We start from the raw sequence: 18,416 nt of genomic DNA, 5'->3' as shown, positions 1-18,416 counted from the left end.
TTTTCTAAAAAAAAACCACAATAGGAATCAAAACACAAAATAGAATCCTTGCTACACATCCTTTTCCCCATACATACTGCAGCAACCCTCACCGCCCGCCTTGCCCAGAGCTCCATCTTGCTGCCTTCGGTCAGCCACGCCATCGCAACCACTCCCGCTTTTTTTCCACGTCTCCCGCTTATTACGTGTTTCTGTCTCTCCCTACCTCCTTTTTCCCTATTCCCCGCATTCATCCCTTGTGAACTGATTCCTTCCTTGCGCTTCGTTGATCTACATCCCCATCACTTCGATCAATGCCTCAGGGGCATTGCTCCGCCGCGCGACCCCAGTGAGCGTGTTCGCTCCCCCTCTCCATCATGGCCAGCGGTAGGCCTCCCGGGTCACATCCATCCGCTGGCCGCGATGGTGACCTGCTGCAGCTGGAGGACAACAGTCCCCAGTACAGCTCCGGCCAGCGCCCGCCAGTGACCGACGAACACCTCTTGGAACGGTACAACATCGACGACTCCGACCAACCATACGCCCAACCACGCCCTTCCGTATCTTACGATAGCTTTGTTGGAAACCGTCCACAACATGCCGGAGCTTATCCGCCTCGAGGCGACAGCGCGGCACACCCTCCCACCCAACCTAGCATGCACCTCAACGACCCTTACTCGGGGGCATCAATGGATCGGACGTACTCCCAGACATCAGGACTAGGAAACTACCAGCGGTATTCGGACGAGTTTAGCACGCGCTCAGGTTACTATGATCTCGACGCAGATGAGGACCGGATCGCGGGCTCGCACCGCGTTCGCCAGGCAAATGAGCGCAACAGTATCTTGGGTCTTGGCGGTGGACTCGTGGGCAAGGCTAAACACATGTTTGGCATGGGGCCGCAGGAGTACTCGGAGATGGACCTCCCATTGACAGAAGCGGGAGCAGCTCGACAGCCAACGGTCGACAGCAGTGGCGAGACAACAAGTGAACGAAGGAAATTCCGCGCGTCCGACTTCAAATTCGGCTTTGGACGACGGAAGGTCGACCCATCGACTCTGGGCCCTCGCATCATTACCTTGAATAACCCTCCCGCTAACGCTGTGCACAAGTTCGTGAGCAACTACGTGTCAACGTCCAAATACAACATCGTCACCTTTATCCCCAAGTTTCTCTTCGAGCAATTCTCCAAATACGCCAACCTGTTCTTCCTTTTCACGGCTATCCTGCAGCAGATCCCCAATGTGTCGCCAACGAACAAATTCACGACCATTGTCCCGCTGGGTATTGTCTTGTTGGTCTCGGCCATTAAAGAGTTGGTGGAAGATTATAAGCGGCGGGTGTCCGATCGAGGACTCAATTATTCCATGACTCAAGTGCTGAAGGGCTCCGCGTTCCACGACACAAAATGGGTGGATGTCGCGGTGGGAGATGTGGTCCGAGTCGAGTCCGAACAGCCTTTTCCGGCCGATTTGGTGTTGCTCGCGTCCTCTGAACCCGAAGGCTTGTGCTATATCGAAACAGCGAACCTGGACGGCGAGACAAACCTGAAAATCAAACAAGCAATCCCGGAAACCGCGCATCTGGTTAATCCCACTGACTTGAGTCGTTTGAGCGGGCGTGTTCGGTCAGAGCAGCCCAACAGCAGCCTATATACCTACGAGGCGACTTTGACCATGCATGCCGGTGGTGGTGAGAAGGAATTGTCCTTGGCACCCGACCAGCTTCTGCTTCGTGGGGCAACTCTGCGCAATACTCCGTGGATCCATGGCATCGTCGTCTTTACCGGTCATGAGACCAAACTCATGCGCAATGCGACAGCAACACCGATCAAGCGAACTGCCGTGGAGCGAACGGTCAACGTCCAGATTTTGATGCTTGTTGCCATTCTCATCGCCCTTAGTGTCGTCAGTTCCGTTGGTGATCTCATCATCCGTCGAACGAAAGCCAGCAAACTTTGGTACCTCGACTACGGATCAACCAACTTGGTGAAACAGTTCTTCATGGACATCTTCACCTACTGGGTTCTTTACTCTAATCTGGTTCCAATCTCTCTTTTCGTGACGATCGAAATTGTCAAGTACTTCCACGCGTTCCTGATTAACTCTGATTTGGATATCTACTACGACAAGACGGACACACCTGCCACTTGTCGCACCTCGTCTTTGGTTGAGGAGCTTGGTCAGATTGAATACATCTTCTCCGACAAGACAGGCACCCTGACTTGCAATATGATGGAGTTCAAGCAATGTTCAATCGCCGGTGTCCAATACGGTGATGACGTATCGGAAGACCGCCGAGCTACTATGGATGATGGCGCAGAGGTTGGCGTCTTCGACTTCAAGACACTTCGATCAAATCTGCTCTCGCACCCGTCCCAGAATGCCATCCAACAGTTCCTCACTCTTTTGGCTACTTGCCACACTGTCATTCCCGAACGCTCTACCAGCGACCCAAATGAGATCAAGTACCAGGCCGCTTCCCCCGATGAAGGTGCCTTGGTGGATGGAGCCGCCTTGTTGGGCTATCGCTTCACGAACCGGAAGCCTAGATCGGTGATCTTCACAGCCAACGGCCAGGAGCAAGAGTACGAGTTGCTTGCTGTGTGCGAGTTTAACTCTACCCGCAAGCGAATGTCTACCATCTTCCGCTGCCCAGACGGAAAGGTTCGCATCTACTGCAAGGGGGCCGACACTGTCATAATGGAGCGGCTGCATCCTGACAACCCCACCGTGGAAGCGACGCTTCAGCATTTGGAAGAGTATGCATCGGAAGGTCTCCGGACGCTATGTCTGGCCATGCGCGAGGTCTCCGAGGCTGAGTTCCAGCAGTGGTGGCAGATCTTTGACAAGGCTTCCACTACCGTGAGTGGCAACCGTGCCGACGAAGTCGACAAGGCAGCGGAACTCATTGAGAAGGATTTCTATCTTCTCGGTGCCACCGCTATCGAAGATCGCCTTCAGGATGGAGTGCCTGACACGATCCATACCCTTCAGACGGCCGGTATCAAGGTCTGGGTGCTGACTGGTGACCGACAGGAAACGGCCATCAACATTGGCATGTCCTGTAAACTCATTTCCGAAGACATGACTCTCCTTATTATCAATGAGGACAATGCAGAGGATACACGGTCTAATTTGGTGAACAAGCTAGAGGCCGTTAAGAGCCAGGCGTTATCCGGTGATTTGGAAACGTTGGCTTTGATTATTGATGGAAAGTCTCTGACATTTGCTTTGGAGAAGGATATGGAGAAGTTGTTCTTGGATTTGGCGGTGCAGTGTAAGGCCGTGGTGTGCTGGTAGGCTCTCTCTGTCCACTCCTTGGCGTTGCATTCTAACCTTGTTTTAGTCGTGTTTCCCCCCTTCAAAAAGCGTTGGTTGTCAAGCTTGTGAAGCGGCATCTGAAGGCTCTGCTCCTGGCCATCGGTGACGGTGCCAACGACGTGTCTATGATCCAGGCAGCGCATGTTGGTGTCGGCATTAGCGGCGTTGAAGGTCTTCAAGCTGCACGATCAGCCGATGTGGCCATTGCACAATTCCGATTCTTGCGCAAACTACTTCTGGTGCACGGAGCATGGAGCTATTCCCGCATTAGTCGAGTGATCCTGTACTCGTTCTATAAGAACATCGCACTATACATGACACAGTTCTGGGTAAGTCGAGGAACGTCCCGATTGATTTGTGTGCCATGTCTAACATGATCGCAGTACTCCTTTCAAAATACATTCTCCGGAGAAGTCATCTACGAGTCGTGGACGCTGTCCTTCTACAACGTGCTCTTCACCGTTTTGCCTCCCTTCGCCATGGGTATCTTCGACCAGTACATTTCGGCTCGGTTGTTAGACCGCTACCCCCAGCTGTATCAGCTCGGCCAGAAGGGAACGTTCTTCCGCAAACACAGTTTCTGGGCTTGGATCTTGAACGGATTTTTCCACTCTCTTGTCCTCTACATTGTCTCTGAGCTGATCTTCTACTGGGATCTCCCCCTGGCCAACGGGACGACTGCTGGCCACTGGGTTTGGGGCGAAGCTCTATACACCGCCGCCCTCGCCACTGTCCTCGGCAAGGCTGCGCTCATCACCAACGTCTGGACCAAGTACACTTTTATCGCCATCCCAGGTTCCATGGTTATTTGGCTCATTTTCCTTCCGGCGTATGGTTTCGCGGCCCCCGCGGTTGGTTTCTCCACCGAGTACTACGGCACGATCCCTGTCCTTTTCAAGACTCCCGTCTTCTACCTCATGGCCATCGCTCTACCTTGTCTGTGTCTTCTACGTGACTATGCCTGGAAGTACGCCAAGCGCATGCACTATCCCCAGGCGTACCACCACGTCCAGGAGATCCAGAAGTATAACGTCCAGGACTACCGTCCACGCATGGAGCAGTTCCAAAAGGCGATCCGCAAGGTTCGCCAAGTACAACGCATGCGCAAACAGCGCGGCTACGCTTTCTCCCAAGCCGACGATGGCGGCCAGATGCGTCTTGTCAACGCTTACGACACCACGCAGGGCCGTGGTCGGTACGGTGAGATGGCCAGCTCCCGGGCTTTCTGATTGAATCGGCAGCAAGCGCCTTGCTCCGGTATATTTGCATTGTTGCTGGGGTTTGATTCACCAAGAGATTTTGTTTGAGCGCCTTGTTTAACTTTTGTGTACTATGTTCCTTTCCTCTTCCTCTACATTGTTTTTATACTTGTGCCTTTGCTTTGGAGGGGCTGTGACATACCACTTCTTTTTATCTTGTGTCTGTATCTTGTATGTTGCAGCGGAATGATGAACATGATCGCTTCTCGTAGCCATCTTCAGTTCTGTAAAGTCGTCGGCTTCCTCTGGTTTCCCCGAGCTTGGCACTCGGCGAAAACGCGGATATAATCTCGATGGGGCCAATTCCCCAGTTTTTTCTCGGTAAGGTTCGTAACTTGCCGACCCCAACCACCATATTCGATAAAAGGCTTGTTTTCTTACTTTAAAATTGGGTTCTGCAAGCTGAAAGGTGTACCGCTGTGTGTAGAATGCATGCAGATACCCGGAAATCCCCCGGGGCAGCACCGCCCAGCACACGCGGCATCCAAATCCACGACTGGGACGGAGAAGCGGACCAGGGCAACCCGCGCAACTGGTCGTTCCTGCGCAAGACCGCGTCCACAGTAATAATTTGCTTTATCGGCTTCAACACAACACTAGGAGCATCAATCTACGCACCAGGCCACGAACAAGTCCAGCATGAATTCAACGTCTCAACAACGGTGTCGTTGCTGCCACTCTCGGCATACTCTTTGGGGCTAGCTTTCGGCCCGATGATATCGTCCCCATGCTCAGAGACATTCGGCCGCAAGTTCGTGTACCTGCTCACCGTGCCAATATTTGATATCTTCATGCTGGGCGCGGGTTTTTCTCAGAATATCGCCTCGCTGATCATCTGCCGGTTCCTGGCTGGTCTTTTTGCTGCTCCCGGTGTATCTGTTGCAGCGGCGACTATTGCAGATTTCACGGCCCCCTCGCGAAGAGTCTATGCCCTATCGGCGTACTACACCATCCCATTCATCGGGAGTGCCATCGGTCCACTGGTCGGTGGGTTCGCTGTCGAGCACAAAGGGTGGCGTTGGACGTCGTGGGTGGTTCTCATTATCGCGGTGGTTGTTCATCCACCTGCTCTCTTTCTGCGTGAGTCGTACAAGACTATCATCCTAGAGCGGAGGGCGAAGAGGCTCGGTCTCGAGGGTCCGCGTGAGTCTGGTAGTGCCGTGCAGTTGTTCCGGAAGTTCATCACATCCACCATCATTCGGCCGTTTCATATGCTAGCCACGGAGCCATTGGTCGGGTTCATATGCCTCTACACGGGATTCCAGTTTGCACTGCTGTACACCTTTGTCGTCGCTAGTCCCTGGGTGTTCCAAACAGTGTACGGCTTCTCGCTTAGTGCTCAGAGCTTGTCATTCCTCGGTCTAGTGGGCGGGTGTATAGTCGCACCATTTGTCCTCGTCTCAGTCAATATGATACTACAAAGGAAAAAGCGCTCTAGAGGAGGACATTCTGCAAATTATGCTCCAGAAGAAAGACTCTATACAGCGCTATACGGAAGCCTCGTCCTCCCAATAGGCTTATTTTGGTTCGGCTGGACAGCAAAGCCATCAATCCACTGGATCAGCCCCATTATCGCCGAGGGTGTCGCCCTCCTGGGAAGTATTCTCATCTACGTTCCTTGCAACTTCTACATGCTTGACGTGTACGGATCGAAGTACGGCGCGTCGGCTAGTGGCGCCTCGTCTTTGTCGCGGTATACGCTGTCGGCCGCATTCCCACTTTTTGTCACGCAGATGTATGAGGCGCTTGGTGTTGGATGGGCGACTAGTGTACTTGGATTTGCGGCGCTGGTAATGGCACCCATTCCTTGGTTGTTCTATTGGTTTGGACCGAGATTGAGGGCGCGGAGTGCCTATGAGCATGGGACTTGATGGAGTCGCTGTAGACACTATAAAATTGATCCTGATGCTATATGCTCAGATATTGGAAGTTTAATAGAAGACTTGAACGGACTATTCGTGTGCGACAATTATTGTAAGACAGTACTACGTCTAAAATCGGCTGTTTCGGGCTTTTTCCCATTTGGCTATTTTATGTTTGAAAAAATGGGAAAGTTCCAATATTGGTCCTACTGTTCAATACTCAAAGACATTATATCTCAATGGCGTTTCTATTCAGTATATCTTCATGTCGTAACAACATTATTTGCTTCCATATTCAAGTTCCACCTGTGCGAACATTCAAAGGAGTGGCATTGTGACGCGGTTCGTGTAATCGACGTTCTCTTTCACACTTTCAATGCGGTCATGGCAGGTACCGAATATTCGGTCCCAAAGACGGGTTTGCTTGCCGTAATTGTGGCTCTTTCTCCACCCATAGCGGTGATGGAGATCGTGGTCTTCAATCACTAGCTCTGCGTCGAATATCTCTAGAATCCAGTTTACGGTCGAGGGCGCACCGCCGTGGATTCGAAGACCGCTGTGTCCAATGATCTCCGAGAAGGCAATATACTGATAGCAGACCCACCACTCATAAAATCCCATAGGCACCCCAAGGACCTTCAATGTGACATACGCCATCAATGGAATGCCCGTGATATCCATAAACTCTTGCTCATGATCGGCGTAGGCGGAGAGTAGCGGGTTGGGGTGCTTCGTCAAGTGATGTCGACGGTGGAACTTCCACAGAGAACCGGTCGAGTGCATCATGCGGTGATACCAGTAGAACCAAAAATCGACTGTGATACTGTACAGACCGATCTCTAAAGGAAGCCATCGCCATCTGAGGGTTTCTGGTGCCTCGTTCGGTTGGTAGGTAAGGTAGATAGACATGATCATGCGAAACGTCGATGTCGAGATCAGTTCTCGCATAACCTTGCCAACCCCAGTGTCAGGGATTTCGTCCCGTGCATGCTTGTCACCATCCAAAAAGCCATAGACTTGACCTAGGCGGCGCATGATATTCACTTCGTGTACTCCATTCATCTTAAATGCCGTTGAGTATAATGCAAATGCGCCAATAAGGCCCAGCTTCTGACCGGTATAGGTCGTGTAGGCGTGATGGAGGATGAGCGGGACGGCGGCGTGCAGCAGAATCCACATATGGAGAGACCATTCTCTCACAGCTGGTATTTTCTGTTTCTTGGAAAAGACTGGCACTTCCTTATCGAGAGAGACGACGTTCAGGCCAAACAGTTCTACCATCCAATGCCAGATGGTCCACTGAGATCGGTCGTGGCGCCAGGTGGACACCATCGAGTCCGCAGGATTGCGTATCGTCGTGGTCTGGGTTGCCATTTTCTTTTTCTTTTTCGCAATATTCCCAGGTGATGTAGTGGCGGCATGCGTGTATACAAACATACAGGTTCTTATATTATTCCTGGGTTCGCCCCCAACCGCTCGGCACCGACCACAGCATGTGAACTACTGATCGCCAGGCCCAACATTCTCCCCATTGCCACTGGGGGTCTGTGGGGACACAGCCGCGATCGCTAGGAAAAGGAAGTCGGACGAATCAACGTAGACTGTTCGGGCCCAGGCTAGAGAATGTTGGGCGCCGCAGGTGAAAAATTAAAGCTTATGATCGAAATCGCTTGCCTCGGTTCCCGGGTGCCTAGGCGGGGAACCATCATAGTATTCTTCTTGAAGCTGATTTATGCAGGTGTTAGATACGTCATCTTTGGTTGGGACTAAGGGTAAATAATGGCCTATTTAGACATTTAAAGCAAATTGAGGGCACTTTACATTGGATTCTTCTTTGTGCGTCAACCTTAGGACGTGCCCAGTAAATTCCTCGTAACTATATTTCACTCGTTTTCATTGGCTTTGCCAGATCGTTGTCTCTACGAAGATGCCAGCGTGAGACTAGTACGATCGGTCAGCGATCATAGCAGATCATTCACCGGACTATACTGTGATTGTGACTGCGAGTTGTCGGACCCTCTTCGGTGGGGTTGACCGTCGTCGGATTCAAGGTCTAATTGTGGTGACTCGCTTCTGACAAAGCACCCTATATGAAGAAAATAAAACACAGGAAGGCAGAGACTGGTGGAAAAAAAGGAAAGAGATGAAAAACTGGCCTGGCAAATCCACGCATTAGCAAACGAGCAAGGAAATTCCAACAGCTGGCATAGATCCTGAACCTCAAAAACAGCAGGGCCAGATAGTACTCCCCAAAACATTGGGGTCGAAATAGGTTGAAGGTAATTAAGTAGCGATTTGAATCATATTATTATGGATGGCTCAGTTCAATCTGCGCTAAAGTTCGACTTTCAGTGCGGAGAATGGCGTTTACTCCTTTCAGCTCTCCAGAAAGCATTTCTCCGGTGGAAAGATTTAATCCATGTCTATCCTCACCCCGCAAATAGGTCTAGGCTCCATTTCGGAAATACTTCCTTTGCTTCTGAAACTAATATTTTTCCGCTTGCGAGCGAAAGCATGCTGTCGAGGCGCCATGCCATAATTGGCTCAACTCCGGCGGGATGAAATTCTACCGGCTCATGTCAAGTGCACCGCACTATTATCCATATAATGAAAGCATGTACCGCCGTAAGAATATTAGATGAAAGCAGATATTCAATCAAATGCATCTTCTAAGTCTTTTCGCTCTGGTGCCATTAGCACTCGGGTCGTGGATTCAGCGATCTCAGCCGGCACCCTTCACCAACATTACGATCTTCGATCCCCCCTCAGACTACAACATCCCTCGTACTCTGTACGCTCGGAACGTGGAGTTGCCCAATGGTGACCTACTAGCTACTTGGGAGAACTACTCTCCCGAGCCCCCGCTGGTCTACTATCCCATCTACAAATCCTCGGACAGCGGCAAGACCTGGCGTGAGTTCTCGCAGGTCCACGATCAGATCAATGACTGGGGTCTGCGGTATCAGCCCTTCCTGTACTATCTTCCTGAGAATATTGGAGACTTTCCAGCTGGGACCTTGCTTCTTGCGGGGAATAGCATTCCGACAAATCTTTCTTTTACTCAAATTGATCTATACGCTTCACATGACCAAGGCCTGAACTGGGAATTCGTTAGCCGCGTGGCTTCTGGTGGGGAGGCGGAGCCTGATAATGGTTTGACGCCGGTTTGGGAGCCATTTTTGCTCGCTCAGTCCGTGTGAACCTCGGTCTAGTCAGGAAAACGCTTGCTGATTACTCAATAGTGAGGGCAAGTTGATCTGCTACTACTCCGACCAGAGAGCCAACGCAACTCATGGTCAGAAATTGGTCCATCAAGTTTCGGCTGACCTGAAGCACTGGGGCGCTGTGGTGAATGATGCGTATGTGATACGATGCTCAATATAAGCCATGCCAACCTTTTTGACTGACCGGTGTGCATCCATTCAGTGTATACCCAACATATACCGACCGCCCCGGCATGACAACTGTAGCTCAGGTATGTCTTCTAAGTCCTCTTTGCAGAACTTGACTGAAAGCTCCAGCTCCCCAATGACCTATGGATTATGACCTATGAGTACGGCTCCTTCTTCAACACCTCCAACTACACCTTCCCCGTGTATTTCCGCCTGTCCAAGAACCCAGAGACGTTTGGAGAAGTAGAGGGGCGGCGTATAGTGGTGAGCGATGGCACACAGCCCGCAAGCTCGCCATATGTGACCTGGACGCCTTTCGGGGGACCCGATGGAACGATTATCGTCAGCTGTGGCACTTTCAGCTCGGTCTTTGTCAATCAGGCATTGGGAGAAGGCGAGTGGACAGAGGTCCCCACGCCAGAGGGTACAAGTTATACTCGATCTCTGAGGATTTTCGAGCAAAATCCCCAGTTTTTGCTGATCAATGGAGCTGGTGTCCTTAGTGGAGAGAATAATAGTGTCACTGTGAGCGTGATGGACCTGGGAAAAGCGCTTCCATAGGACAAGAAGCCGTAGGATAGCTTGAGGCAGTTACTAGGCAGATAACATCCATAAATATTTTGTGAAAGGCCCGAAACTCACGCGCAGCTTACAGAAAACCGACCAGAGGTTCTCGTTGGTAATGATTGGGCGTAAGACAGAATTGTGCAATTTAATAAAATGTACAAAATTTGATCGCAGTAAAAGAGACGAACAGAGGGTTATAAACGTTGGTACAATAGATAGCGAGTTCAAGAATGCAGGACTTATGCCACCTGGATAACCATGCCCTGCTTGATTGCATCCATCTCTTCCTTACCCAGAGGGTCTTTCTTATCGAAGCTGTGCTTCTTGCGCGTCGCGCTAGGCCAGGTCGTAATGTCACAGCCATCACCGCCCATCTTGTTGGGCTTGATCGCGTACGTCGGTATGGCTTGACAGTAACCCTCATAGTCTCCCATGAGCTTTTTCCAATCCCAGGGATCGTTATTTTTAGCCCCAGACGCAGGAAGCGTGATCTTGTCGGCCTCTGCCTGCAAGCCATCGACACGGCTCTGTAATTTCATGAGCCCACGAATTTCAATGTTTTTCTTGGTCGCATAGGCAAGCACGCGAGTGTTAAGATCCTCGAATCCCAGGTCATCGTCAAATCCAAGTCGGATGTACAGTCCCATGATCATGCCGAGATTCTTGACCTCGGAGTCTTGCTTCAAGAGGCCATTACGATCCAAAGTGGCTAGCATGGATAGGAACATGACTCCAATCAGATCAACGAGCTGGTTGAGATGGTCGCCGTCGTCGACCCTGTATGATTGAATTGTATTTAGCAAATCCCTCAATTGGTAGATAAATGTAAACTGGAAGAGGAACGACTCACATGTACAGCGGACCGGGAGCACCGCGTAGCCAAAGCATTGCAATGGCCTCGCACATAGCCCACTGCTCTTTCCAATTACCCTCGGCTTCTTCGAAATCCACAAGGAGATTCTCTATGACCTCCATAGTACCCCAGCCGTAGGAATCGTTGTAGACATACATGCCAAAGCAGTCCGGGTTACGGATGTTCAGCTGGAGTATTGACGTGAGGAACTTTCTGCTGTCCTGCAAAGGTGAAGACCCATTGGTGGCCGGGATGTTCCGTGGCGGGTTTCCCGCAGAAACAAGTCTTGCCATCGTCGCAGGTGTCCTGGTTGGGGTCAGTACGGCCAGATAGATTATTAATTATGGCCACTGACTTTCTTTTCATCCTCGTCTTTCTCGTCGAATTCAGGTTCTTCCTCGTCATCGTCATCGTCATCGTCATCGAATGGCGCTTTACACTCGCATTTCCACGCGTACGCATCGGGAGCATCGTCCGTGACTGTCTTGTAATTCTCGTAGATATTTGCAGAGCCCGAGACTTTGGACCAGCGGGACTCCTTCCCGGTAGTCACACCCCCAGTCTTGGACCGTTTGGGTTGAGCGTCCGCATTGTCCGATGACTTGCGCTTGGGAGGCATAGTGGCATTAGATGACAACAAAATATGTACGTAGAATGAAGTATGTAGTATGAAGATTAGAGCTGGGAGGGATTAGGGGATTTCTGTTCAGGGGCGAAAAGGAGAGAAATAAATAGTATACGCATTGTGATGATCGTCAACGCGCGTCGCGACTTCCAATTGACGCGCCCAGATCCTGATCCTAGGCCGTTATCTTGTCGAATCAGATGACAGACACTCCTTAATTTAGCTGCTGTTTCGCGTATAGATCTATGAAGTCGCCCACGAGACGAAGAATATGAGTAGCACCAGTAACTTCAGATTTGTTTCATGCTAGATTAAAAGTTATTATCTACCGTGTGCATCTCTCCTCCGGCGGCCTCCATCCAATTCCCAATCGCTCCATCACCAATCTCTCCCTTTCCTGCCAAGTTTCTCCTCCATGCTCAAGATCAACAACCTGACCGCCAGATGTTCGCTCCCGAACGCCACTCGAGTCAAACTTCCATGCATGGGCCTTCTTTGCATGGCGGCGTATATCCCGCTGGAAAGTCGTGTCGCCAGACCAGCCAAGCACCGCGCAACCGATAGTTCGCCAGGGCGAGATGATAATATCCACCCGACGATGAGGGTTTGGATTCTTTTTGCGTATAGTGGTCTTGTCGACATCGACGTCTCCGATGTCGAAGTGCGGGTCTTGCCAGACCACTAAGGCCTTGTCTAGGCTGTCAAAGTGTTTTCCGGGACCTTCGCCGCGAAAGGGAATGGTCTGCTGCTCTCGATGAGAGGAAGTGAGGTTCAAGGAGAGAGTGTGGGTGATGTACCGCTCCTTCTCGAGACTGGCAACAAGATCAACGACGAGGTTTCGCGTTACCGCATCATCGCGGTGAGTTATCATGATATCCACGTCACCGCTGATTTCTTTCCCTCGACGATATCCACCGACAATAACACAGTCAATGTCATTGCCGGCATCGGGACGGACAAGGCTTGCATGCCGGTGGATGATAGCAACAATGTTTTCCGATTCGAGGCGAGGAACACCAGCCAGAAACTCATCATAGAATTTGACTCCTATTTGCTGCACACGAGAAAGTGAATCCCAGCCGTGTTCGACGATATCATCGAGATCTCGCCAGCCCCGGAGATAATAGAACTCTCGTGCGGTTTTGGCACCAACGCCCCAAATCTTATAGAAAGTGTGCAAAACGCGTAATACCGGGTCCGTGTCGAGGGCGTCTGCGGCAGAAACAGTCCCGTCGTCTTCGGTATGATTGCAACCACCATGCTGCTGAAACTCGGCAAAGAGGTTCGCGATCTTCACATCGCAGCCGGGCAAGGCGATGATTTCATTTGGTCGATGAATAGTGTACGGGTACGCTGCGAGAGCGGCGATTGAGGTACTATACGCCCGTACCCCAATATCGTCAAGTGTGAGCTCTCGAATGCGGCGGATCTTCTCGAGTTGTGAAATGAATTCCTCGTTTGTGGGATGCAGAGGCGTTGAGCGCATACATGCGTATAGAACCTGGTCGCGGACCCAATCTGGAACGGGTGGCAGTGGCGTGGGTTCATCATGCTCGGAGGTTGTCTGACGGTATAAAGTTGGGGGTTGTCTTTGAGAGGAAGATCCTCCGTCAAATGCTTCCTTCGAGCGCCGAACACCGAATCTACCAGAGGAAACTGGCTGTGATTGCAGCGCAGCATCGTCTTTGGCGCGCTGAATTATTTGTTTGGATGATTGTCCTGTGGTGCCTATTTGCTTTCCCATTTCCGCAGGAACAGTAGGCACTGTCCTCTTTCGACCTTGGTAAACTATATATGGCTCTTTCGGTAAAGGTTTCCCGGCCTTGATAGAGCTGTTAAGCCATTCAAGCTTGATCACAAGGACTGAACCTTTTTGATCATCAGCCGTTTGAAGTAGACGCTTTGGAAGATGATTTCGGTCTTGCGCGCTATATTTTTCGGACCCGGACTCGGACTCAGTGCTGAGGTCGATGACCTCGCTTTCTGCACCCCCGGGCTGGCCATGCTGCTCTGTTCGCCTTCGTTTTAGAGGGGGTTCAGAATCTTTCGAACTGGCTTCATTTGCGGGCAAAGGTTCTGAAATATCCTCGGTCCAAATACCGCGTGAGCGCAGCTCCAAGGCGGCACGTTTTTTCTGCCCAATTCTCCCCAGGATCAACCCAGCTTCAGCAATGTCGTAGGTGATATTTCCCCCGTGGCTGACGAGCCGGCTTTCAACATCATGTAATCCGTCCAATGAAAAATGAGTAGGCAGAATAAAGACCGGCGGGATTGACGAGAAGATGTCCAGCTGGTCGATTTCTGCATCTGCCTCCGGCGGGGATGAACTTGCAAACAAGGGGTCCGGCATATTCTGTCAGAGACCAATCCAGCTAAATCCTCCTGGCAATTCCCACATAAAAAAGCAATATATAAAAGATATGTGCAAATATATCGGATCAAAACGTCTGTTTATCGAGTTGTATGTGCACTGAGGAACCAGGGTTACCGATTTCTATGCCTCGCCCTCTTACATCGAGTGGTGATCATGGGCATGGCGATGAAAGGGTGTCAAAAAAAAGTAAATTCAATGGGTCAAAGATATCATGGTCAGAATGCTCGGAGTTGGGATGTTGTTGTCTAATTGAAGAGCTGCTGAGGAGGCAGACTCGCGCCTCCCTGTCTGACGTCACGTTGTTTCTGCCTGAGGCACAACATTTTATAGATCGAGATAGAGAAGACCGAATGGAAGATCCTAACTCTGGTTCAATGATTCAGACTAAACCTCTCCAAAGTTCCTACTTTGTAAACATGGTTAAATGTTGATATAGTGTCGATCACCACGTCCAGCTAGACGATCTCATCCTCGAGTCCCGGCTCGCCAGTGGACTTCACTGCAACCTGAGACAAAGTCCCTTTACCAGCAGTTTCAGTCGGGCATTGCTGTCCTCCATCCATTGATCCATCAAAGATGTCACAGACCTGCTCCCCACCACCCGAAGCATCGTTCCGATACCCTTCTTCACCAGTAACCACACTCCGAGCATGCCGCCGAGTCATCCATCTTCGCCATGGTTTATAGAGCAGAACACTTGAACCGCCGAATATAATGAAAGAGCCACAGATAGACCCACCGATTACATCGTAATAGTCCCCTGCTGTTTGCACACCATCCCAGAATTTGCCTTTAGCATGCGTCACGTTCAAAATCATTGTGAGAAGTTGAATTACTCCAATCACGATGGCCACGATGACAGTCAACGAAGTTAGGACAATTGAGTAGTAGAGGAATGCGATGGGGTCGCGGTGGTTGTCGTGCGATTGCGGTAGTTCATCGCCATCACTAGTGGTAGAGGCTGCGTCTGATGTGCTATTGTGGGGTTTTGGTGGCAGGAAGTTGGCTGAGGGTTGGATGTAGAGCGAGAACATGAGGGCTCCATCTGTTGTGTCCAGCAAACACATTCCCGCTGTCATGCGTCAGAATAGGCGGCTGGTATTCTTTGCATGAAATCAATATGACTTACCGGTGAACAGAGCTGGGAGAATGAGAATCACCCAAAAGGAAGTTCCCTTTGCTGCTTCAATCGACGAGATACCGAGTAATGCAATTTCAGAAGAGGTGTCAAAACCAAGTCCGAAAAGAATTCCCAGTGGGTACATCTTCCAGGGCCTACAGAGCACAATTAGTTAAAGATGTTAGATTAGTTGATTAGATGCCTCCGCTTACCGATCAATCAGTTTGAACATTTTCTTCAAAATGGAAAAGAGGATTCCACCTCCCTCAATCTTCCACGCTTCATCTTCATGGCCCGCTGGCAGGCTGAAGACCTTTTGCATCTGTTTGATGAGTTTGTACAATATGTACCCATTCATCAAGCCAAGTAGAATCAAGAATGTGGCACTGACAGAGCTGCCAATGATTCCGCCAATAGTGCTGAAGCTATCAAATCTCGATGACACTGCAGCTGCCGTGGCTGCCACAACAATAGACGTGATTATGACAATTCTAGCTGATCGTTAGACAGAGTCATATTCCAGTCTGATCATCAGGGCTTACGTCGAATGGCCCAGTGAGAAAAATGTCCCCACCGTAACGGGTCTCTGTCCGGTAGCAAGTAAGCGTCGGGTCATTAGATCAATGGCCTGTTTGATGTTTCGTTAGAATTATTGACTCCGTGCAGCGAGAATATACATACAGATATGTGGTCTGCGTCGAACGCATGTCTCAGACCAAGTGTGTAGGCTAGAACAGCGGTAGAAACCAATGTCCTGGTGAATCAAGAATTAGCAATGCAATTTCAGGAGATATCACAGCCAATAAAAAGTATCTAGGCATGCGTAGACTAAACGTACGGATGGTAGTGCTGGATGAAAGAGTTAGCTCTCGACTCCAACAAGTGGACCGATATGTCAATCATACCAGCACGATTGCAGCAGCAATCCACACGACCACATTCAGGAAGGCAATGAACAAGATGATACCAATTGCCCGAAGTGGAATCCTTCTGATCCCCGGCATCCGGCCGTGAGAACGCTCCGCATGGCGTATAAGTGGTTGTAGACTCCATTTTCGGTCACCATCTGGACTGTGAGTCTCTACCGGTTCATCGACGACCGAAGCCATTGTTGAGGTGTCACTGTCGAATCAATGCGAACTTCCTCCGGTTCTTTCTTTCCCTTGGTGAGATGCTTGATAGTGCTGGGTTGGTTCCTTCCCCAGACGGGGCGAGCAGGAGAGCAGATACACAGCTAATGTATCCGATGCGGGTCAACAAAATGACGGCGGGGAGAAGCGAATTACGAGTATAAGCTTCGGCAAGTTCGCAGATCCGATAAAGCGATGAAAAATACTCATTAGTCTTATCGGCGTCGTCCTAGCGCTGCCAAGATCTTTTGAGCGACCGCTCAGTCCTCTTGGTAATCTGCAATAAACAGTCCTGGAGCGAGGCGACAGTGGAAGCTGGGGTGCTGTCGGCAGAGGCGGAAGAAACCCCCGGACGCGCTCACAGAACATCTACGAAAACCCAAAAAAAAAAAAACTACTACAGTGGTCATGGTGATATCGCCCCACGTGACACCGCGGGGCAGTGGAGGACGCCGATAGTGATAAAGATTTCTTCTCTCATTAGTTAGCGCTATGTAGTGTTACCCATGAAATTATCCGCATGCTGTAAGTCTATGTTCATGATTGGACTGGGAGGAATTATTTTTGAGCGCACAGTCCAGATTGCGCCGGTTAATGGGCACTCAGCAAACTTATTTTCTGGCACCGCGAAATGAGAAGGTCGAGTTGGCGCTCACTATGACTGACCGGTTCCCATTATTGGCTCGGCCAACGCAGCGGGGCCGGCATCACTAATAGTGTCGGCCAAGGGCGAAGTTGTGACATGATCTTGAAGATCGACGACTTCGTGCCCCTTGCGAATCGGATTGCAACGACAGCTAACAAGGGTATCCCTTGGGCAATACACCAGAGGCACTGTTCACTGGGAAACGTATTTGTGCTTTGATCGAGCCCAATTTGTCGGATCGAGTTGAGAACATCCTCGACAGTTATATGTCTCAGGCCACGGCAAATACTGTTGGCGACGGCGTCCACTTGGTGACAGTGGGCTGCAGCTGTCGAATGTCCGTGCTCACAAGGATGTTCCATTCATTCCGAGTGATGGGGGTAACATCCGATGCGGACAGTGGAGTCTTAGGGCCACGCTTAGTCGACATACTGGACTTAGCCGGCGGCGGCTGTCTTCGCACACGAGCAGGGCGAATCGGCGACCTCCGAGGATGTTCTTTACGAGGCTGAGAGTGCTCGGCTTTGGCTTGTGGAGGAAGAATGATAGCATCCTGCTTGTGGATGGTTTTGTAGGCACTGGCCACCTGGGTGAGCAGGTCGTCGCGGACATCCAGCTGCTCATAGACACGGTGGAAGAACGCCTTGCTGAAGGGACGGCCTTGGAAGTCCGTGACGATACGGTGCAACAGCTTCACGCATGAGTTGATGGATTGGTCATCGGTACGGGAGAAAGGGCGGTTGGAGAAGATACAGAGCCGGCGTTTGAAGGTGTAAATGCGGTCCATGTTGAGCAAGGTCAAGCCCTCTTGGCTAAACACAACCTCGTTCTGGAGGATAGACTGCTCCATGAGGTACTCATTGGCCTGGCGTTCATACTGGCTGCGGTTCAGCGCGTCGGTCCAGCTCTGGCCCAGAGAAAACTTCTTTGCTGCCCTAGCAATGGCCCGTTCCAGTATTCTCCACGACGGTGAGTCAAGGGAAGTGACTGGAATGATCATAAGATCGGACGGCTCCCCGGTGGGATAGGGTTTACCACGGCCAACTAGAAGTGTGACATGCATCATCTTTTGTTGCAGCTTAGAGGAGATGTATTCAAGGGCGGGCAGGAGGGAAGGAACGACAGCATCAGAGTCGAAGCTGAATTCAGGAGAGAGAGGCGGCGAGATCATGTCGTTGGTGAGAGTTCGTGAAGGAGAACCTGGGACATAGATGCCCGCTGGGCGAGGCAGTCGGATGACGCCCATGGTGAGATGAGGAATAACTTTTGGGTAGATACTGAATGAA

The 18,416-nt window shown here is 50.8% G+C and overlaps 8 protein-coding genes across 8 annotated transcripts; 3 read left to right on the top strand and 5 right to left on the bottom strand.

Moving 5' to 3' along the window:
• Nucleotides 1–356: 356 nt before the first annotated feature.
• Nucleotides 357–4,531, top strand: PFLUO_LOCUS9493 (aminophospholipid translocase; the record flags this gene model as incomplete). Its single annotated transcript, XM_073787326.1, has 3 exons — nucleotides 357–3,277; nucleotides 3,328–3,631; nucleotides 3,686–4,531. The coding sequence occupies 3 exons, from the start codon at nucleotides 357–359 to the stop codon at nucleotides 4,529–4,531; spliced, it is 4,071 nt and encodes a 1,356-aa protein (XP_073643493.1).
• Nucleotides 4,532–4,989: 458 nt separating this feature from the next.
• On the top strand, nucleotides 4,990–6,432 carry PFLUO_LOCUS9492 (uncharacterized protein; the record flags this gene model as incomplete). The annotated part of the gene is made up of 1 exon (XM_073787325.1): nucleotides 4,990–6,432. The coding sequence occupies one exon, from the start codon at nucleotides 4,990–4,992 to the stop codon at nucleotides 6,430–6,432; it is 1,443 nt and encodes a 480-aa protein (XP_073643492.1).
• A 309-nt stretch (nucleotides 6,433–6,741) lies between these two features.
• Nucleotides 6,742–7,755, bottom strand: PFLUO_LOCUS9491 (uncharacterized protein; the record flags this gene model as incomplete). The annotated part of the gene is made up of 1 exon (XM_073787324.1): nucleotides 6,742–7,755. The coding sequence occupies one exon, from the start codon at nucleotides 7,753–7,755 to the stop codon at nucleotides 6,742–6,744; it is 1,014 nt and encodes a 337-aa protein (XP_073643491.1).
• Nucleotides 7,756–9,083: 1,328 nt separating this feature from the next.
• PFLUO_LOCUS9490 (uncharacterized protein) lies at nucleotides 9,084–10,376 on the top strand (the record flags this gene model as incomplete). The annotated part of the gene is made up of 4 exons (XM_073787323.1): nucleotides 9,084–9,613; nucleotides 9,666–9,782; nucleotides 9,850–9,898; nucleotides 9,945–10,376. 4 exons carry the CDS (start codon nucleotides 9,084–9,086, stop codon nucleotides 10,374–10,376), a joined length of 1,128 nt encoding a protein of 375 aa, XP_073643490.1.
• A 245-nt stretch (nucleotides 10,377–10,621) lies between these two features.
• On the bottom strand, nucleotides 10,622–11,854 carry PFLUO_LOCUS9489 (uncharacterized protein; the record flags this gene model as incomplete). Its single annotated transcript, XM_073787322.1, has 4 exons — nucleotides 10,622–11,159; nucleotides 11,233–11,423; nucleotides 11,473–11,541; nucleotides 11,591–11,854. The coding sequence occupies 4 exons, from the start codon at nucleotides 11,852–11,854 to the stop codon at nucleotides 10,622–10,624; spliced, it is 1,062 nt and encodes a 353-aa protein (XP_073643489.1).
• Nucleotides 11,855–12,185: 331 nt separating this feature from the next.
• Nucleotides 12,186–14,210, bottom strand: PFLUO_LOCUS9488 (uncharacterized protein; the record flags this gene model as incomplete). The annotated part of the gene is made up of 1 exon (XM_073787320.1): nucleotides 12,186–14,210. One exon carries the CDS (start codon nucleotides 14,208–14,210, stop codon nucleotides 12,186–12,188), a length of 2,025 nt encoding a protein of 674 aa, XP_073643488.1.
• Nucleotides 14,211–14,689: 479 nt separating this feature from the next.
• On the bottom strand, nucleotides 14,690–16,358 carry PFLUO_LOCUS9487 (uncharacterized protein; the record flags this gene model as incomplete). The annotated part of the gene is made up of 7 exons (XM_073787319.1): nucleotides 14,690–15,279; nucleotides 15,364–15,509; nucleotides 15,567–15,845; nucleotides 15,897–15,982; nucleotides 16,036–16,108; nucleotides 16,193–16,203; nucleotides 16,260–16,358. 7 exons carry the CDS (start codon nucleotides 16,356–16,358, stop codon nucleotides 14,690–14,692), a joined length of 1,284 nt encoding a protein of 427 aa, XP_073643487.1.
• A 1,043-nt stretch (nucleotides 16,359–17,401) lies between these two features.
• On the bottom strand, nucleotides 17,402–18,376 carry PFLUO_LOCUS9486 (uncharacterized protein; the record flags this gene model as incomplete). Its single annotated transcript, XM_073787318.1, has 1 exon — nucleotides 17,402–18,376. The coding sequence occupies one exon, from the start codon at nucleotides 18,374–18,376 to the stop codon at nucleotides 17,402–17,404; it is 975 nt and encodes a 324-aa protein (XP_073643486.1).
• Nucleotides 18,377–18,416: the final 40 nt, after the last annotated feature.

The sequence above is a fragment of the Penicillium psychrofluorescens genome (genome assembly GCF_964197705.1).
Source record: "Penicillium psychrofluorescens genome assembly, chromosome: 6".
Classification (NCBI taxonomy): Eukaryota; Fungi; Ascomycota; class Eurotiomycetes; order Eurotiales; family Aspergillaceae; genus Penicillium; species Penicillium psychrofluorescens.
The sequence above is the reverse complement of the archived record's forward strand: the minus strand, read 5'-3'. Positions and strand labels throughout refer to the sequence as shown.